At 49.8% G+C, this 16,831-nt stretch overlaps 2 protein-coding genes across 9 annotated transcripts in view; both read left to right on the plus strand.

Annotated features, from left to right (window-relative positions):
• The window catches only part of SIPA1L3 (signal induced proliferation associated 1 like 3), a 308,912-nt gene that overhangs the window by 215,304 nt on the left and 76,777 nt on the right, over window positions 1-16,831 (plus strand). For all 8 annotated transcript variants that reach the window (XM_028839531.2, XM_028839535.2, XM_077982387.1 and 5 more), the window contains 2 exons: window positions 2,229-2,805; window positions 12,056-12,330. In XM_028839531.2, coding sequence (XP_028695364.2) covers window positions 2,229-2,805; window positions 12,056-12,330 — 852 coding nt within the window. The remainder of the gene's footprint in view (window positions 1-2,228; window positions 2,806-12,055; window positions 12,331-16,831) is intronic.
• Window positions 1-16,831, plus strand: part of C19H19orf33 (chromosome 19 C19orf33 homolog) — a 231,429-nt gene that overhangs the window by 34,564 nt on the left and 180,034 nt on the right. The gene's annotated exons all lie outside the window — the stretch shown is intronic.

Below are 16,831 nucleotides of genomic sequence, written 5' to 3' on the forward strand. Positions count from 1 at the left end.
ACTATAGGCATGTGCCACCACACCAGGCCTAATTTTCTCTTTACGTTCTCCTGAGTTGCTATCCTATTTCTATCATGATAGTGCCTCCATCAAATCCCAAACAGGAAGAGTTCCATTCTAACTTCCTATTACAATGAACTTCCTTTATTATTTTTTTCTTCTTCTTTAAACCTCAGCATCTACCACAGGAATGCAATGAATTTTCAAAATAACCTTTGTTGAGAAGACTTACAAGGTATACTTGTGTCACACAAGTGTTCAAAAGAACTAAACCTCGTAAACATTCTACATCAGTCAGCTATTTGTGCAGTAAAGCTGTATAACAAACCACCCCAGAGCTCAGTGACAAACATTAATGTTTCTTTCTGGTCCACACATCTGCGTGTCTGCTGGAGTTTGGCTGGACTTGGTTCCAGGTCTGCTCCAGAGGTCCCTCATCTTCTGGGACCAGTAGACTACTTGGGGTCTGTTCACCCACAGTGATGGCAGGTGCTTAGCAGTGAGTCCCCCCTACCCAAACACACACACACACACACACACACACACACATTCTTCAAGCCTTTAACTTGGAAGCCGTTGGCCAGATCAAGTCACATGACCAAGATCCGTGGGGTGTGCCTGCCTCTGAATGTGGAGAGGAGGGGGTGTATTTTTTTTTTAATATCTTCCCCAATTTAAATATTTTTAAATCTCTTAATTTAAAAGTAAACTTTAGGCTGGGCGCAGTGGCTCACGCCTGTAATCCTAGCACTTTGGGAGGCCAAGGCAGGCAGATCACCTGAGGTCGGGAGTTCGAGACCAGCCTAGGAGAAACCCCGTTTCTACTAAAAATACAAAATTAGCCGGGCGTGGTGGTGGGCACCTGTAGTCCCAGCTACTCGGGAGGCTGAGGCAGGAGAATCGCTTGAACCCAGGAGGCAGAGGTTGCCATGAGCCGAGATCGCGCCACTGCACTGAGGGAGTGGATTTTTGCCAAACTATAATCTGATCTGCCACACAGTCTAAGTGTATTTAAAACAAGAATAACTGGACAGTCCTTGGAGAGTTACCCTTTGATGTCAGAGGATGTTCAGACATCTGCTTTATAGAAAATGTGTATGTGCCCTAACACTTTTTTGGTTTTTTGTTTTTTGTTTTTTGTTTTTTTTTTTTGAGACATAGTCTCGCTCTGTACCCCAGGCTAGAGTGCAGTGGTGCCATCTCGACTCACTGCAACCTCCGCCTCCCGGGTTCACGCCATTCTCCTGTCTCAGCCTCCCGAGTAGCTAGGACTACAGGTGCCCACAACCACGCCCAGCCAGTTTTTTTTGTATTTTTAGTAGAGACAGGGTTTCACCATATTGGTCAGGCTGGTCTTGAACTCCTGACCTCAGGTGATCTGCCCGCCTCAGCCTCACAAAGTGCTGGGATTACAGGTATGAGCCACTGCACCGAGCTGACTTTATATTAGATTCCGAATCTGGTTAGCCAGCAACTTACTAATTAGACGTGGGCTTTCATTCTTCAGAAGGAAACCATTGGCCGGGCGCGGTGGCTCAAGCCTGTAATCCCAGCACTTTGGGAGGCCGAGACGGGCGGATCACGAGGTCAGGAGATCGAGACCATCCTGGCGAACACGGTGAAACCCCGTCTCTACTAAAAAAAAACAAAAAACTAGCCGGGCGAGGTGGCGGGCGCCTGTAGTCCCAGCTACACAGGAGGCTGAGGCAGGAGAATGGCGTAAACCCGGGAGGCGGAGCTTGCAGTGAGCTGAGATCCGGCCACTGCGCTCCAGCCCCGGCGACAAAGCGAGACTCCGTCTCAAAAAAAAAAAAAAAAAAAAAGAAGGAAACCATTTGGCTGGGTGTGGTGGCTCACACCTGTAATCCCAACACTTTGGGAAGCCCAGGAGGTAGGATGACTTGAGCCCAGGAGTTTGAGACCAGCCTGGGCAACATAGTGAGACCTCCTCTCTACAAAAAATAGACAAGATTGCCTGGGTATGGTGGTATGAGCCTGTAGTCCCAGCTACTTGGGAGGCTGAGGCAGGAGGATTGCTTGCGGACAGGAGGTCAAAGCTGCAGTGCGCTATGATTGCACCATTGCACTCCAGCCTGGGTGACAGAGACCTGTCTCGATAAAACAAAACAAACAAAAAAACCCTATTCCTATTTTTTGATGGAATATTTTCTTTCTAAAGTGTCTTCGTGCCTTTCTTCCCACCATCTAAATAATCTCTCCCTCCACAGTATGGCTGTGACCCGATCCAAAGACGCCCCTCCTTTCGGCCCCCCCATCCCCAGTGGAACCACATTCCGCAAATCCGACGTCTTCAGAGACTTCTTGCTGGCCAAGGCGATTAACGCTGAGAATGCCGCGCACAAGTCCGACAAGTTCCACACCATGGCCACCAGGACCCGCCAGGAGTATCTCAAGGACCTGGCCGAAAACTGTGTCTCCAACACCCCCATCGACTCCACCGGCAAATTCAACCTCATCTCCCTGACCTCCAAGAAGAAGGAAAAGACAAAAGCACGGGCCGGCGCTGAGCAGCACAGCGCAGGGGCCATCGCCTGGAGGGTGGCGGCCCAGGACTACGCCCAGGGGGTGGAAATCGACTGCATTTTGGGAATTTCCAATGAGTTTGTGGTGCTCCTGGACCTACGCACCAAGGAGGTGGTGTTCAACTGCTACTGCGGGGATGTCATTGGCTGGACTCCAGACTCCTCCACACTCAAAATTTTCTATGGACGAGGGGACCACATCTTCCTACAGGCGACAGAGGGCTCTGTGGAGGACATAAGGGAGATCGTGCAGAGACTGAAGGTAAGGGCAAGAGCCCGGCAACAGGGCGGCGGTTCGTATGGTTTCGGCCTCAGGAACCACTGAAATATCTCCCTAGCCCAGTCAGTTAGGCTAAGACATGCACTGGCCCCAAGAGAATCACAGTTGTCACTGGCACACTAGACATCTTGTGGGTTCTGCAGCTAGGTTCTTCCTCTGGAAGATTTTGTGCCAGAGATCTAAGGATCTTCATGCTGTTACCTTGGAAAGACAAGAGATACTTATTAACCTTGGACATTGATGGAAAGTACAAGTTTAAGCTTAGGTTAAAAATGTAGGCCAGGCCGGGCACAGTGGCTCACGCCTGTAATCCCAGCACTTTGGGAAGCCAAGGTGGGCAGATCACGAGGTCAGGAGATCGAGACCATCCTGGCTAACACAGTGAAACCCCGCCTCTACTAAAAATACAAAAATATTAGCCAGGTGTGGTGGCGGTCGCCTATAGTTCCAGCTACTTGGGAGGCTGAGGCAGGAGAATGGCGTGAACCCGGGAGGTGGAGCTTGCAGTGAGCAGAGATCGCGCCACTGCACTCCAGCCTGGGCGACTGAGCCAGACTCCATCTCAAAAAAAAAAAAAAAAAAAAAATGTAGACCAGGCGCCTTGGCTCATGCCTGTAATCCCAGCACTTTAGGAGGCTGAGGTGGTGGATCACTTGAGCCCAGGAATTCCCAGACCAACCTGGGTAATCATAGTGAGACCCTGTCTACAAAAAAAAAAATAAGAAAATTAGCGAAGCGTGATGGTGGTGCATGCCTGTGGTCCCAGCTACTCAACAGGCTGAGGTGAGAGGATTGTTTGAGCCCAAGAGGTTGAGGCCACAGTGAGCTGAGATCACGCCACTGCACTTCAGCCTGGGCAACAGAATGAGACCATGTCTCAAAAGAAAAAAAAAAAAGTTTAAGAGTACTTTCTGGCTGGGCGCGGTGGCTCACGCCTGTAATCCCAGCACTTTGGGAGGCCGAGGCGGGTGGATCACGAGGTCAGGAGATCGAGACCATCCTGGCTAACACGGTGAAACCCCGTCTCTACCAAAAATACAAAAAAAAAATCAGCCGGGCGCGGTGGCGGGCGCCTGTAGTCCCAGCTACTCGGGAGGCTGAGGCAGGAGAATGGCGTGAACCTGGGAGGCGGAGCTTGCAGTGAGCCGAGATCGCGCCACTGCACTCCAGCCTGGGTGACAGAGCAAGACTCTGTCTCAAAAAAAAAAAAAAAGAGTACTTTCTATAATAATTAAAATAAAATGAAAAATGTCCAAACCATTAAAGGATAGGGCAGAGGGGAGAGGAGGAAAAAATACAAGAAAGCACAAAGGAACATAAAATGATATGGCAGGAATGAGTTCCATGTTAGCAATCACAGTAAATGTGAATGGTTTAACTTGCCCTATTAAAAGACAAAGACTCACAGTCTAGGTAGAAATCTTCCCCTAAACCCCTCGTGGACAAAGCAGACAAACCAAGAGTGGCAGATTGGTGACAGCTGAGTTGCTGTCTGCCTGAAGCATTGTGCTGAGAAGTACTCAGGCACCATCTAAGCTCCACAAGAAAGAAGACTGTGGTCAGTGATTGCCTCTGCAGTGGGTTTGGCAGAACGGTGTGGCATGCATGCTAAATAAAGATAGCATATAACACGGCAGTTCAGAGCACAAGATCTAGAGTCAGAAGGCCTGTCTTCAAGTCCCAGCACTGCCACTCACCAGCTGCATGACCTTATGCCAAGTTATTTAGCTTCTTTGTGATTCAGGTTCTTCAACTGAAAAGCAGGAACAAGAATCATTCTGCATTGCTGGGTGCAGTGGCTCATGCTTATAATCCCAACACTTTGGGAGGCCAAAGAGAAAGGATTGCTTGTGCCCAGGAGTTTGAGACCAGCCTGGGCAATATAGTGAGACCCTGTTTCTAAAAAAAAATTTTTAATAAATTAGCCAAGGCAGGCGGATCACAGGGTCAGGAGATCAAGACCATCCTGGCTAATAAGGTGAAACCCCATCTCTACTAAAAATACAAAAAATTAGCCGTGCATGGTGGCGAGTGCCTGTAGTCCCAGCTACTCGGGAGGCTGAGGCAGGAGAATGGCGTGAACCCAGAAGGCGGAGCTTGCAGTGAGCTGAGATTGTGCCACTGCACTCCAGCCTGGGTGACAGTGCGAGACTCTTTCTCAAAAAATAAAACTAAAAACTAAATTAGCTGGGCATGGTGAGGCTTGTGGCCTCAACTATTCAGGAGGCTGAATGGGATGATCACTTGAGCCCAGGAGTTTGAGGCTGCAGCGAGCTATGATCACACCACTGCACTCCAACCTCGGCAACAGAGAAAGACCCCAGCTCAAAAAAAAAAAAAAAAAATGAAAAAGTGACTAGGCGCGGTGGCTCACACCTGTAATCCCAGCACTTAGGGAGGCCGAGGTGGATGGATTATTTCAGGTCAGGAGTTCGAGACCAGCCTGGCCAACATGGTAAAACCCCATCTCTACTAAAAATACAAAAATTAACCAGGCGTGGTGGCACACACCTGTAATCCCAGCTACGTGGGAGGCTAAGGGAGGAGAAATGCTTGAACCCAAGAGGCAGAGGTTGCAGTAAGCCGAGAGTAAGCCACTGTACTCCAACCTGGGTGACAGAGCAAGACTCTGTCTCAAAACAAACAAACAAAAGCAAACTCCAGTGTTTCTCCCCACCCCTCTCAGAGGTTTCCTGACTTCGTAAAACAGAAGTCCTCTACTCAAATAAGGTTTTAGGGAAAAAAGGTCAAGTCCATCCCTCCGTTTGCAGATGTCAGAGCCTTGGCATCAGCCTGGGCTCCACTCTCTCTCATGCCCACATTCGTCAGCTCCACTTCCGCAGGCAGACGCCAACCGCCTCTCCCACAGCCCCCACCCTGGCGCCAGCCAACCTGGTCTCTCCCGGACACTTTAGGTAGTGTCCTTTCTGGTCCTTCTTGCCCCTGCCCTTGCTTCTCTGTGGCCTGTTCTCGACATGGTAGTGAGAGCAATCTGATCACATCACTGGTAGTGAGAGCAATCTGATCACATCACCTCTCTGCTCTAAACCCTCAGGTCACTGTAGGTTAAAGCCTCAGTCCTTATCGAAGCCCATGAGGCCGGGTGTGACCTGACTCCCTGTCGACTTCTCTGACCTCACATCCCTGTTGCTGTCTCTGCCCCAGCCATGCAGACCTCTGGGATTTCATGTGCATGCTAGGACGGTGTCCAGCCTCAGGGCCCTTGTACTGCCTGTGCCTCTCGCTGGAACACTGCTCTGATCACCACATGGCTCGCTCCCTTTCCTCCTACAGGCCTTTGGTCACATGTTGCCTTGTCAGTGAGGCCTTGTTATCTAAGATTGCACACCCCCTCCCCTGGCTTGCAGCACATTCTCCCGCTTTGCCTGCTTAACCACCGTCTGCCATGCACTGTGCGTTACGTGTTCACTGCCATGTCCTCAGCACCTAGGCCAGCATCTGGCGCACAGTAGCCGCTGAGTGAGCAGGAACCGAGTGTAGGCATGAATGCATTGTACGCTGCAACAGCCATAATAGCGAGCTTCAAGTAGGCGCCAGCCGTGCGTCAGACCCTGCTCAGCACCTTGGGTGGTTTTGCGTCTCTTGCTCGCAAAAGCCTGATGAGGTAGATACCATTCTCCTCCTCACTTTGCAGATGAGGAAACAGGCCCAGAGATACCTTGACTTGCCCAGAGCCCAAAGAACCTGGGTTTTTGGATTTTTCATTTTGTTTTGTTTTTTGAGACGGAGTCTTGCTCTGTCCCCCAGGCTGGACTGCAGCAGTGCGATCTCAGCTCACTGCAACGTCCACCTCCCGGGTTCAAGCAATTCTCCTGTCTCAGCTCCCCAAGTAGCTGGGACTATAGGCGCCCGCCACCACACCCAGCTAATTTTTGCATTTTTAATAGAGATGGGGTTTTGCCATGTTGGCCAGGCTGTTCTCGAACTCCTGGCCTCAAGTGATCCACCCGTCTTGGCCTCCCAAAGTGCTGCGATTACAGGCCTGAGCCACTGTGCCCAGCCAAGCCTGGGTTCTTAAACGCTAGGCTACTCCACCTCCCCTAATCCTCACAGCAGCTCGCGTTTTTTAAGCAGCGACCATGCCAGGCACTGTGCCAGGTGACATGTTTTACCCACATCCTCACTGCTACTCTGTCCCACGCCCACCCCCGTTCCTACTGTTGGCGGAGTCCTTTTAGAGCACATTTCCACAGCCATACCCCCACCCCCACCCCCAGTCTCAACGCCCCAGAACCTGCTGGGGAACCAGTGGGCCAGGGAATGGTGACATAAGCCATCTCCCATGAAGGGGCAGGCCCACCTTGAATGACTCATGACAGCAAGTTTCTCTCTTTGTGAAGCACCCACAGGGTACAGATTCCACACTCTCCCCGGCAGGCTGACTTGACTGCCCCAGACATCCTGAACTAATGGTATTCCATCACTGGTTAATTGAGTGAGTGTTACTATGTGCCTGGCCTTGGCCTGGGCAGTACTGGGACGTAGCACTGACCGTAACAGACCCAGGCCTACTTTCATGGGGCACCTCTCTGGGACAGATATTAAACACACAGTTAAATGTGCCAAGAGCTTGAAAGGGGGGTGTGGAGGATGCCAGGAGAACCTATCAGATGGTGCTGAATCAGACAAGGAGAAGGTCTCAAATCCATGGTTTGGATACAATCCCAGACATATTAAGTTAGTTACCAGAGTTTAACATTTAGAGCAAGCTTGTCCAACCTGCAGCCCAAGACGGCTTTGAATGGCACCCAACACAAATTCATAAACTTTCTTAAAACATTATGACATTATGAATTTTTTTGTGATTTTTTTTTAAGCTTATCAGCTATCATTAGCATTAGTGTATTTCGTGTGAGGCCCAAGACGATTCTTTTTTTTTTCTTTGAGACAGAGTCTCGCTCTGGTCGCCCAGGCTGGAGTGCATTGGTGCAATCGTGGCTCACTGCAACCTCGACCTCCCAGGTTCAAGCGATTCTTGTGCCTCAGCCTCCCAAGTAGCTGGAATTACAGGCGTGAAACACCATGCCCAGCTAATTTTTGTATTTTTAGTACAGACGGGGTTTTGTCGTGGTGACCAGGCTGGTCTCAAACTCCTGACCTCAAGCAATCCACCGGCCTAGTTTCCCAAAGTGCTGGGACTAGAGATGTGAGCCATTGCACCTGGCCCCAAGACAGTTCTTCTTCCAATGTGGCCCAGGGAAGCCGAAAGATTGGACATCCCTGATTTAGAGGATTTTGGCTGGATGCAGTACCTCACGCCTGTAATCCCAGAGCTTTGGGAGGCTGAGGTGAGAGGATTGCTTGAGGCCAGGAGTTCAAGACCAGCCTGGGCAACAGAGCGAGACCCCATCTCTACCAAAAAAAAAAAAAAAAAGCCGGGCGCAGTGGCTCTTGCCTATAATCCCAGCACTTTGGGAGGCCGAGGCAGGCGGATCACCTGAGGTCAGGAGTTCGAGACCAGCCTGGCCAACGTGGTAAAACCCAGTCTCTACTAAAAATACAAAAAGCTGGGCATGGTGGGTGGCGCCTGTAATCCCAGCTACTGGGGAGGCTAAGGCAGGAGAATCACTTGATCCTGGTAGGCGGAGGTTGCAGTGCGCCGAGATCGCACCACTACACTCCAGCCTGGGTGACAAGAGCGAGACTCCGTCTCTAAAAATAAAAAGAAAAGAAAAGAAAGAACACGACGTGGAAGTTTCATCACTTCATATCCTGTTGGTCAAAACTGAGTCATCTGTCCATACCCAGCTACAAAGGAAGCAGAGAAATGTGGTCCCCAACTTGGTGGCCACGTGCCCATCAAAACTCTGTTTTACAGAGGAGGCCTGGACCTAATTACCAAAAGGCAGAGGCAGGGGGAATGGAAAACAAACAGCATTGGCAGGCCTTGCCACAGCAGTGTTTGCTGAGCTGTTGCCTACTCTCTCTCTCTGGACTCTATGGAAGGTCGGGCCTTCCAAGGAACCGCCTGCAACTCTGAGGGCTGGTGTGGCCTAATTGATTGTGGGCACAGACACACAGGACTTTGCTTAATAACCCACAGCCAAACTCCTTGGACACAAGAGGGACAGCTTCAAAGGGAAGAAGAATTTTGACTCCCAGAGCAGAAGGAATGGGCTAGGACGAATCCAGCCACAGCTTTCTCTTCTGAAGCACTAAGCTACACCTTTGCTTTCAAATGAATTTTACTTTTTTGTGGGGTTTTTTTTGAGATGGATCTCACCCTGTCTCCCAGACTGGAGCGCATTGGCGCGATCTCAGCTCACTGCAACCTCCACCTCCCGGGTTCAAGTGATCTTCCTGCCTCAGCCTCCCAAGTAGCTGGGATTACAGGTGTGCACCACCACGCCCAGCTAATTTTGTATTTTTTTTTTTACTAGAGATAGGGTTTCACCATATTGCCCAGGCTGGTCTTGAACTCCTGACCTCAGGTGATCCTCCCACCTCAGCCTCCCAAAGTGCTGGAATTGCAGGCATGAGACATGGCACCCAGCCCAATTTTACTTTTTTTTTTTTCTGAGACAGAGTCTTGCTCTGTCGCCCAGGGTGGAGTGCAGTGGCAGGTGATCTCGGCTCACTGCAAGCTCCACCTCCTGGGTTCACGCCATTCTCCTGCCTCAGCCTCCCGAGTAGCTGGGACTACAGGCGCCCGCCACCACACCCAGCTAATTTTTTTTTTTGTATTTTTAGTAGAGACGGGGTTTCACCAGATAGCCAGGATGGTTTCTATCTGCTGACCTCGTGATCTGCCCGCCTCAGCCTCCCAAAGTGCTGGGATTACAGGCGTGAGCCACCACGCCCGGCCGAATTTTACTTTTTAATTATAGAAAATTGCAAGCATACACTAAAGCAAAAGGAATCATATAAGAAACCCAGTCTTGGCTGGGCACGGTAGCTCACACCTGTAATCCCAGCACTTTGAGAGGCCAAGGCAGGTAGATCACCAGAGGTCGGGAGTTTGAGACCAGCCTGACCAACATGGAGAAACCCCATCTATACTAAAAATACAAAATTAGCACGCCTATAATCCCAGCTACTCGGGAGGCTGAGGCAGGAGAATTGCTTGAACCCGGGAAGTGGAGGTTGCGGTGAGCCGAGATTGCACCACTGCACTCCAGCCTGGGCGACAAGAGTGAAACTCCGTCTCAAAAAAAAAAAAAAGAACCCAAATCTTCATCACCAGCCCAGCCTCAGCAGTTACTGACCCATGGCTGATCTTGTTTCTTTCTTCCCTCCCTCTCTTTCCAAATTATTTTGAAGCAAATCCTAGACATCCTATCATTTCATCCGTAAACTCTTCAATATTTATTTCTAAAAGATACAAACTCTTAAAACATAAGTATCTTGTCATCATACATAAAATAAAAAATTAACAATAATTCCTTATTGTCAAATAAACACATTGTCACCCATGAATGGGCTATAAAATCAATCACAGAGACATAATTTTTTTTAATTTTTGATTTTAATTTTTATTTTTAAAGACAAGATCTTGCTCTCAACCCGGCTGGAGTGCAGTGGCACAGTCATTGCTCACTACAGCGTCAGTCTCCTGGGCTCAAGCCTGCTTTGCACCTTAGCCTCCCGAGTAGCTGGGGCTGCAAGAGTATGCCACCATGTTCAACTAATTTTTTTTTTTTTTTTTTTTTTTTAGTGGAGAGGAGATCTTGCTATGTTGCCCAGGCTCATCTTGAATTCCTGGGCTCAAGCAGTCCTCCTGCCTTGGCCTGGGAAAGTGCTGAGACTACAGGCGTGAGGCTCTGCACTCATCCTGAGTTACAACAATGTTAAAGGTTAGATATCTTAGTCCATTTAGCCTGAATATAACAACATACCTTAGACTGGGTAGTTTATAAGCTAGAGAAATTTATTTCCTCGCAGTTCCAGAAGCCAGGAAGTCCAAGATAAAGGCACCTGCAGGTTCAATATCTGGTGAGGGCCCCTTTCAAATTCACAGATGTCACCTTCTTGCTATCACAGTGGAAGAGGTGAACAAGTTCCTTGGGCCTCTTTTTTTTTTTTTTTTTTTTTTGAGACAGTCTCACTCTGTCGCCCAGGCTGGAGTGCAATGGCGCAATCTTAGCTCACTGCAACCTCCACCTCCCGGGTTCAAGTGATTCTCCTGAGTCAGCCTTCCGAGTAGCTGGGATTACAGGCAGGCACCACCGTGTCAGGCCTCTTTTATATGGGCACTGATCCCCTTTATAAGGGTTCTGCCATAGTAATAGTATGGGAAACAATGAAAAGTGTCACAGTGTGCCTCAGTGAGTAAAGATAAGACTATTTTATGAAGCATTGTTTTGGTCATACATGTTTCCCCCACTTTCCAAATTCTCGCCATCCAAATCAGGAACCAAACAGATTCAGTGACATTTTCAGGTAAGTCATTTACCATCCAAACTCTTCTTGCTATCCACACTCAAGAATGTGACAGATTTGAATTGCAAGGAATATTTGTGTCTGTGGGCCTGTGTGTAAAACGTGAATGTGTAGAGTAGTTTGTGACATAAAATTATTCCTTTTCTTGGCCAGGCGTGGTGGCTCACGCCTGTAATCCCAGCACTTTGGGAGGCCAAGACGGGTGGATCACTTGAGGTCAGGAGTTCGAGACCAGCCTGGCCAAAATGGTAAAACCCTGTCTCTACTAAAAATACCAAAATTAGCCAGGCGTGGTGGCACACACTTGTAATCCCAGCTACTCGGAAGGCTGAGGCAGGAGAATCGCTTGAACCCAGGAGGCAGATGTTGCAGTGAGCTGAGGTCATGCCGCTGCACTCCAGCCTGGGTGACAAAGTGAGCCTCTGTCTCAAAAATAAATAAATAATAAAATAAACAAATACCGCAGCCCAGAGGACATGCCAGTGCCACTCACAATTCATTGGCCAAAACAAGTCCCAGGGCCCCACCCAACCACAAAGGAGCCAAGAAGTGCAATCCCACTGACCCCAAGAAGGAGGGAGGTCGGGGCCTTTGGAGCCATAGCTCATGACCGCCATTGTCTCTGCAAGGTTAGAAGCCACTGGGTCGCATAGCCACATTTCCCCTCCAGAAATCAGGAAGCCGGGCTGGGACCGGGTGCGTGTTCCCCCTTCAGGTCTCCTGCCATCGCCCAGGAAGGTATTAAAAGATGGGAGTCAGCAGGTTTTTGACCTCAAAGTGGGGAAACTGACCCAGGCAGCTTCTGAGGCTAGATCCTGCCTGTGGCCTGCAGGTGATGACCAATGGCTGGGAGACAGTGGACATGACGCTGCGGCGGAACGGGCTCGGGCAGCTGGGCTTCCACGTGAAGTACGACGGCACGGTGGCCGAGGTCGAGGACTACGGGTTCGCCTGGCAGGCTGGCCTCCGGCAGGGCAGCCGACTGGTGGAGATCTGCAAGGTGGCCGTGGTCACATTGACCCACGACCAGATGATCGACCTGCTGCGCACCTCTGTCACCGTGAAGGTGGTCATCATCCCGCCTTTCGAGGACGGCACACCCCGGAGGTAAGGGCCTCCGCCTTTCAGCCGGGTGGTGGGTGGCAGCTCCCAGATCGCTGGCATGAGACCTCCCTGGCACTGTCACTTGAGGTCCCAATAGAGGGGGCATAGGCCCTTCTAGGCAGGAATAATGGCAACGGTGACAGGATGGGGAGGGCGCATCTACAGAGCGCTTACTGTATGCCAGTTACTGGTTTAGCCCTTCACATATGCACGATCCCATTTAATCTCCACAGTTGCCCTGTAAAGGGAGAACCTCATTCTTCCTGTTTTCTGCATGAAGCACACGATGTTAATAGTCACTTGCCTGTGGGCCCCCCACACTTCATTCATTTGTTCAAAATGTGTTTATTGAGCCCCTGCTATGTGCAAGCTCTGTTCAAAGTGACCACAACAAAGTGCCTGCTCCTTTGGGGTTTGTGTTCTACAGGGAAAGACAGGCCGTGAAGAAATAGGTGTGTCACACAGGATCAGGTAGTGCGAAGTCTCAGAAGGGAATTAAAGCAGGATAACGAAGGGGCTGCAGCACAGTGGGAGAGCTGCTTACAAGGCGGGCAGAGAAGGCTCCATGGGGAGGCAGCCATGTGGTTTTCTGGTCAGCGGGCTCCCGACGGGAGCTGGCCAGGGCACAGCCTCCCCAGTGTACATAGGTGGTGCGTTGCTGGAGTGCAGGGAGGCCGGTGTGGCTGGAGCAGAGCAAGCAGGAGTGAGAGCTGGGAGCAAAGGACAGAGAGGTGACCAGGCAGATGGTGTGGGCTTCATGAGCCATGGGAGAAGCTTAGGTTTTATTCCACGCACACTGGGAAGCTGGTAGGTGACTTACTTCTTTTGTTTTGTTTTGTTTTTTTGTTTTGTTTTAAGATGGAGTCTCGCTCTGTCACCCAGGCTGGAGTGCAGTGGCGTGATCTCAACTCACTGCAAACTTCACCTCCCGGGTTCAAGTGATTCTCCTACCTTAGCCTCCCGAGTAGCTGGGACTACGGGCGCGTGCCACCACGCCCAGCTAATTTTTGTATTTTTAGGAGAGACGGAGTTTCACCATGTGGCCCAGACTGTCTTGAATTCCTGACCTCAGGTGATCTGCCTGCCTCAGCCTCCCAAAGTGCTGAGCCTCCCCAGGCTGTTTCATTTTTTAATGGAACATCTCAAACATAAAGTGTATTACAAGTATCAAAACATATCATGTACCCCATAAATATATACACCTACTATGTACCCACCAAAATTAAAAAGAAATAAGGCTGGGCGCAGTGGCTCACACCTGTAATCCCAGCACTCTGGGAGGCTGAGATGGGCGGATCACGAGGTCGGGAGATCGAGACCATCCTGGCTAACATGGTGAAACCCCGTCTCTACTAAAAAATACAAAAAATTAGCCGGGCGTAGTGGCGGGCGCCTGTAGTCCCAGCTACTCAGGAGGTTGAGGCAGGAGAATGGCACGAACCTAGGAGGCGGAGGTTGCAGTGAGCCGAGATTGCGCCACTGCACTCCAGCCTAGGAGAGAGAGCGAGACTCCATCTCAAAAAAAAGAAAAAAAAGAAATAAAAAGAAATATCCTACTGCAGGGAACAAAAGTATACTGGGCCCTCTGAGCACTTACCAACATGCGGCCAGGTTTTCGTTTTTTTGTTGTATTATGTCCATATCCTCTTCCTGCCCCACCTGTCACCTTAGATTATCTAAAACAATTCCAGATCCTGGAATGTACCTCTATACAATAAAGACCTTTTTTAAAAAATTACACTTAACAAATTTAGCAGTAATTTCATGTATTTCTTGTTTTTTATTTGTTTGTGTTTTATTTATTTATTTAATTTTTTTTTTTTTTTTTGAGATGGAGTCTCACTCTGTTGCCCAGGCTGGAGTGCAGTGGCACCATCTCGGCTCAGTGCAACCTCCACCTCCCGGTTCAAACGATTCTCCTGCCTCAGCCTCAGCCTCTCGAGAGGCTGGAACTACAGACATGTGCCACCATGCCCAGCTAATGTTTGTATTTTTTGGTAGAGACAGGGCTTCCCCATGTTGGCCAGGCTGATCTCAACTCCTGACCTCAAGAGATCTGCCTGCGTGGGCCTCCCAAAGTACTGGGATTACAGGCTTGAGCCCCCACACCTGGTCTTAACAGTATTTTCTTTTTCTTTCTTTCTTTTTTTTTTTTTTTGTGAGATGGAGTCTCGCTCTATTGCCAGGCTGGAGTGCATTGGTGCTATCTCGGCTTACTGCAACCTCTGCCTCCCAGGTTCAAGCGATTCTCCTGCCTCAGCCTCCCAAGTAGCTGGGACTACGAGCACGTGCCACCATGCTCAGCTAATTTTTGTATTTTTAGTAGACATGGGGTTTTGCCATGTTGTCCAGGATGGTCTCAATCTCTTGACCTCATGATCCGTCCGCCTCGGCCTCCCAAAGTGCTGGGGTTAACAGACGTGAGCCACTGTGCCCAGCCAACAGTAATTTCTTAATGTCAACTATCTAGGCTGGATTCACACCTATAATCATAACACTTTGGGAGGCTGAGGTGGGAAGATCACTTGAGGCCAAGAGTTCAAGACCCAGCCTAGCCAACACAGTGAGACCCCCATGTCTGCATCTCTGCCCAAAGGAAAAAAAAAAAATAGTGCAGTTGTAACCCCAGCTATTTTTAGGCTGAGGTAGGAGGATCACTTGAGCCCAGGAAGCTGAAGCTACAGGAAGCCATGATTGTGCCACTGCACTCCAGCCTGGGCAACAGAGGGAGACCTCATCTCTTTGTTTTTTTTTAACAGTTGTTCATCAGAATTCTCCTATTAGGCAGGGTACGGTGGCTCACGCCTATAATCCCAGCACTTTGGGAGGCCAAGACAGGCGGATCACCAGGTGGGAGTTCAAGACCAGCCTGAACCAAGCTGGAGTTCAAGACCAGCCTGACCAACAGGGAGAAACACTATCTCTACTAAAAATACAAAATTAGCTGGGTGTGGTGGCGCATGCCTGTAATCCCAGCTACTCGGGAGGCTGAGGCAGGAGAATTGCTTGAATCCGGGAGGCAGAGGTTGTGGTGAGCTGAGATTGCGCCATTGTACTTAGCCTGGGCAACAAGAATGAAGCTCCGCCTCAACAAAAAAAGAATTCTCCTATTGTATTTGATTGATGTATCTCTCAAGGCTCTTTTTTTTTTTCCTTTGAGACAGAGTCTCGCTCTGTTACCCAGGCTGGAGTGCAGTGGCACAATCTCGGCTCATTGCAACCTCCGCCTCCTGGGTTCAAGTGATTCTCCTGTGTCAGCCTCCTGATTAGCTGGGACTACAGGCGTGCAGCACCATGCCTGGCTAAATTTCATGTTTTTCATAGATACGGGGTTTCACCATGCTTCCCAGGCTGGTCTTGAACTCCTGACCTCAGGTGATCTGGCCGCCACAGCCTCCCAAACTGCTGGGATTACAGACATGAGCCATTGTGCCTCGCCTTTTCCTTGCAGTTTATTTTGGAAAGAAACCAGGTCACCTGTCCTTGGAATTTCCCACTTCCTGGCTTTAGCTGGCGGCCTCCCCATGGTGTTCTTTAGCCTGTTGCTCCACCACTGGTATTTTCTGTAAACTAGAGTCAAAGATGGAAGCTTGCTCAGGCCCCAGTGTGATGTCTTTCGGCCGCAGCACTCCCAGGTATGCATCTGCAAGAAGGCACTGCGTGCCTGGTGTCCCTCTGCAAGTGACACTAAAGGCGAGCATAGGCTTCAGACAGTGGCGCCTAGCATCACCACACGTCCCCTTCAGCCCTGTTTCACAGCCAAGCAGCCACTGCTAGGCACTGCCTAGATCCATCATTTCATGACAGCTTGCAGACGAGTGCCATCTTCATTCTGTCGTTCCTTCTTCATGTATTGGTTGGAATGCTTCTAAAAAGAGCTTTCTTTCTCTAACCGTTCAGTTACCCTGTGGTATAATTTGTACAGAGAAGGCAAGATAAAAACAGTTTTCAGAATAATGAGTTGGTCCCTAGCAACCTCCAGAAGTGACCAATGAGAGAGATGCACCATGTTCCCAGCTCTGGAAGCAGTGCACGGAGGACAGCCGAGGCCTTGGCCTCATGGAGTGAGGCCCTAGTGGGTCAGGGGAGACAAACAGTAAACAAGTAAATGAATGAGATGATTTCAGATCACAGAGTGGGGAGGCAGGAGAGCATAGCGGGGGAGGCAGGCTCTGCAGTGAGGCAGGCTGTCTAGGTTTGAATCCCAGCTCTTCCCCTTGTTACCTGCAACCCTAGGGAAGTGGCCTCACCACCCTGTGCCTGGTTTCCTCATTTGTAAAACAAGGACAATAACGTCCTTTCCACAAGAGCGTTTGTGAAGTTGAAGAGATCCAACTTGTAAAGCACATAGGACAGGTCAGACCCAGTGAATGGCTTGTGACTGTGGAGTGCTGGTGGCTCTCAGCACTTTTGGAGGCCAAGGCCAGAGGATCACTTGAGCCCAGCAGTTTGAGACCAGCCTAGGCAACATAGCAAGACCTCGCCACTACAACAATTTTTTTTT

Source organism: Macaca mulatta, chromosome 19 (assembly GCF_049350105.2).
Source record: "Macaca mulatta isolate MMU2019108-1 chromosome 19, T2T-MMU8v2.0, whole genome shotgun sequence".
Classification (NCBI taxonomy): Eukaryota; Metazoa; Chordata; class Mammalia; order Primates; family Cercopithecidae; genus Macaca; species Macaca mulatta.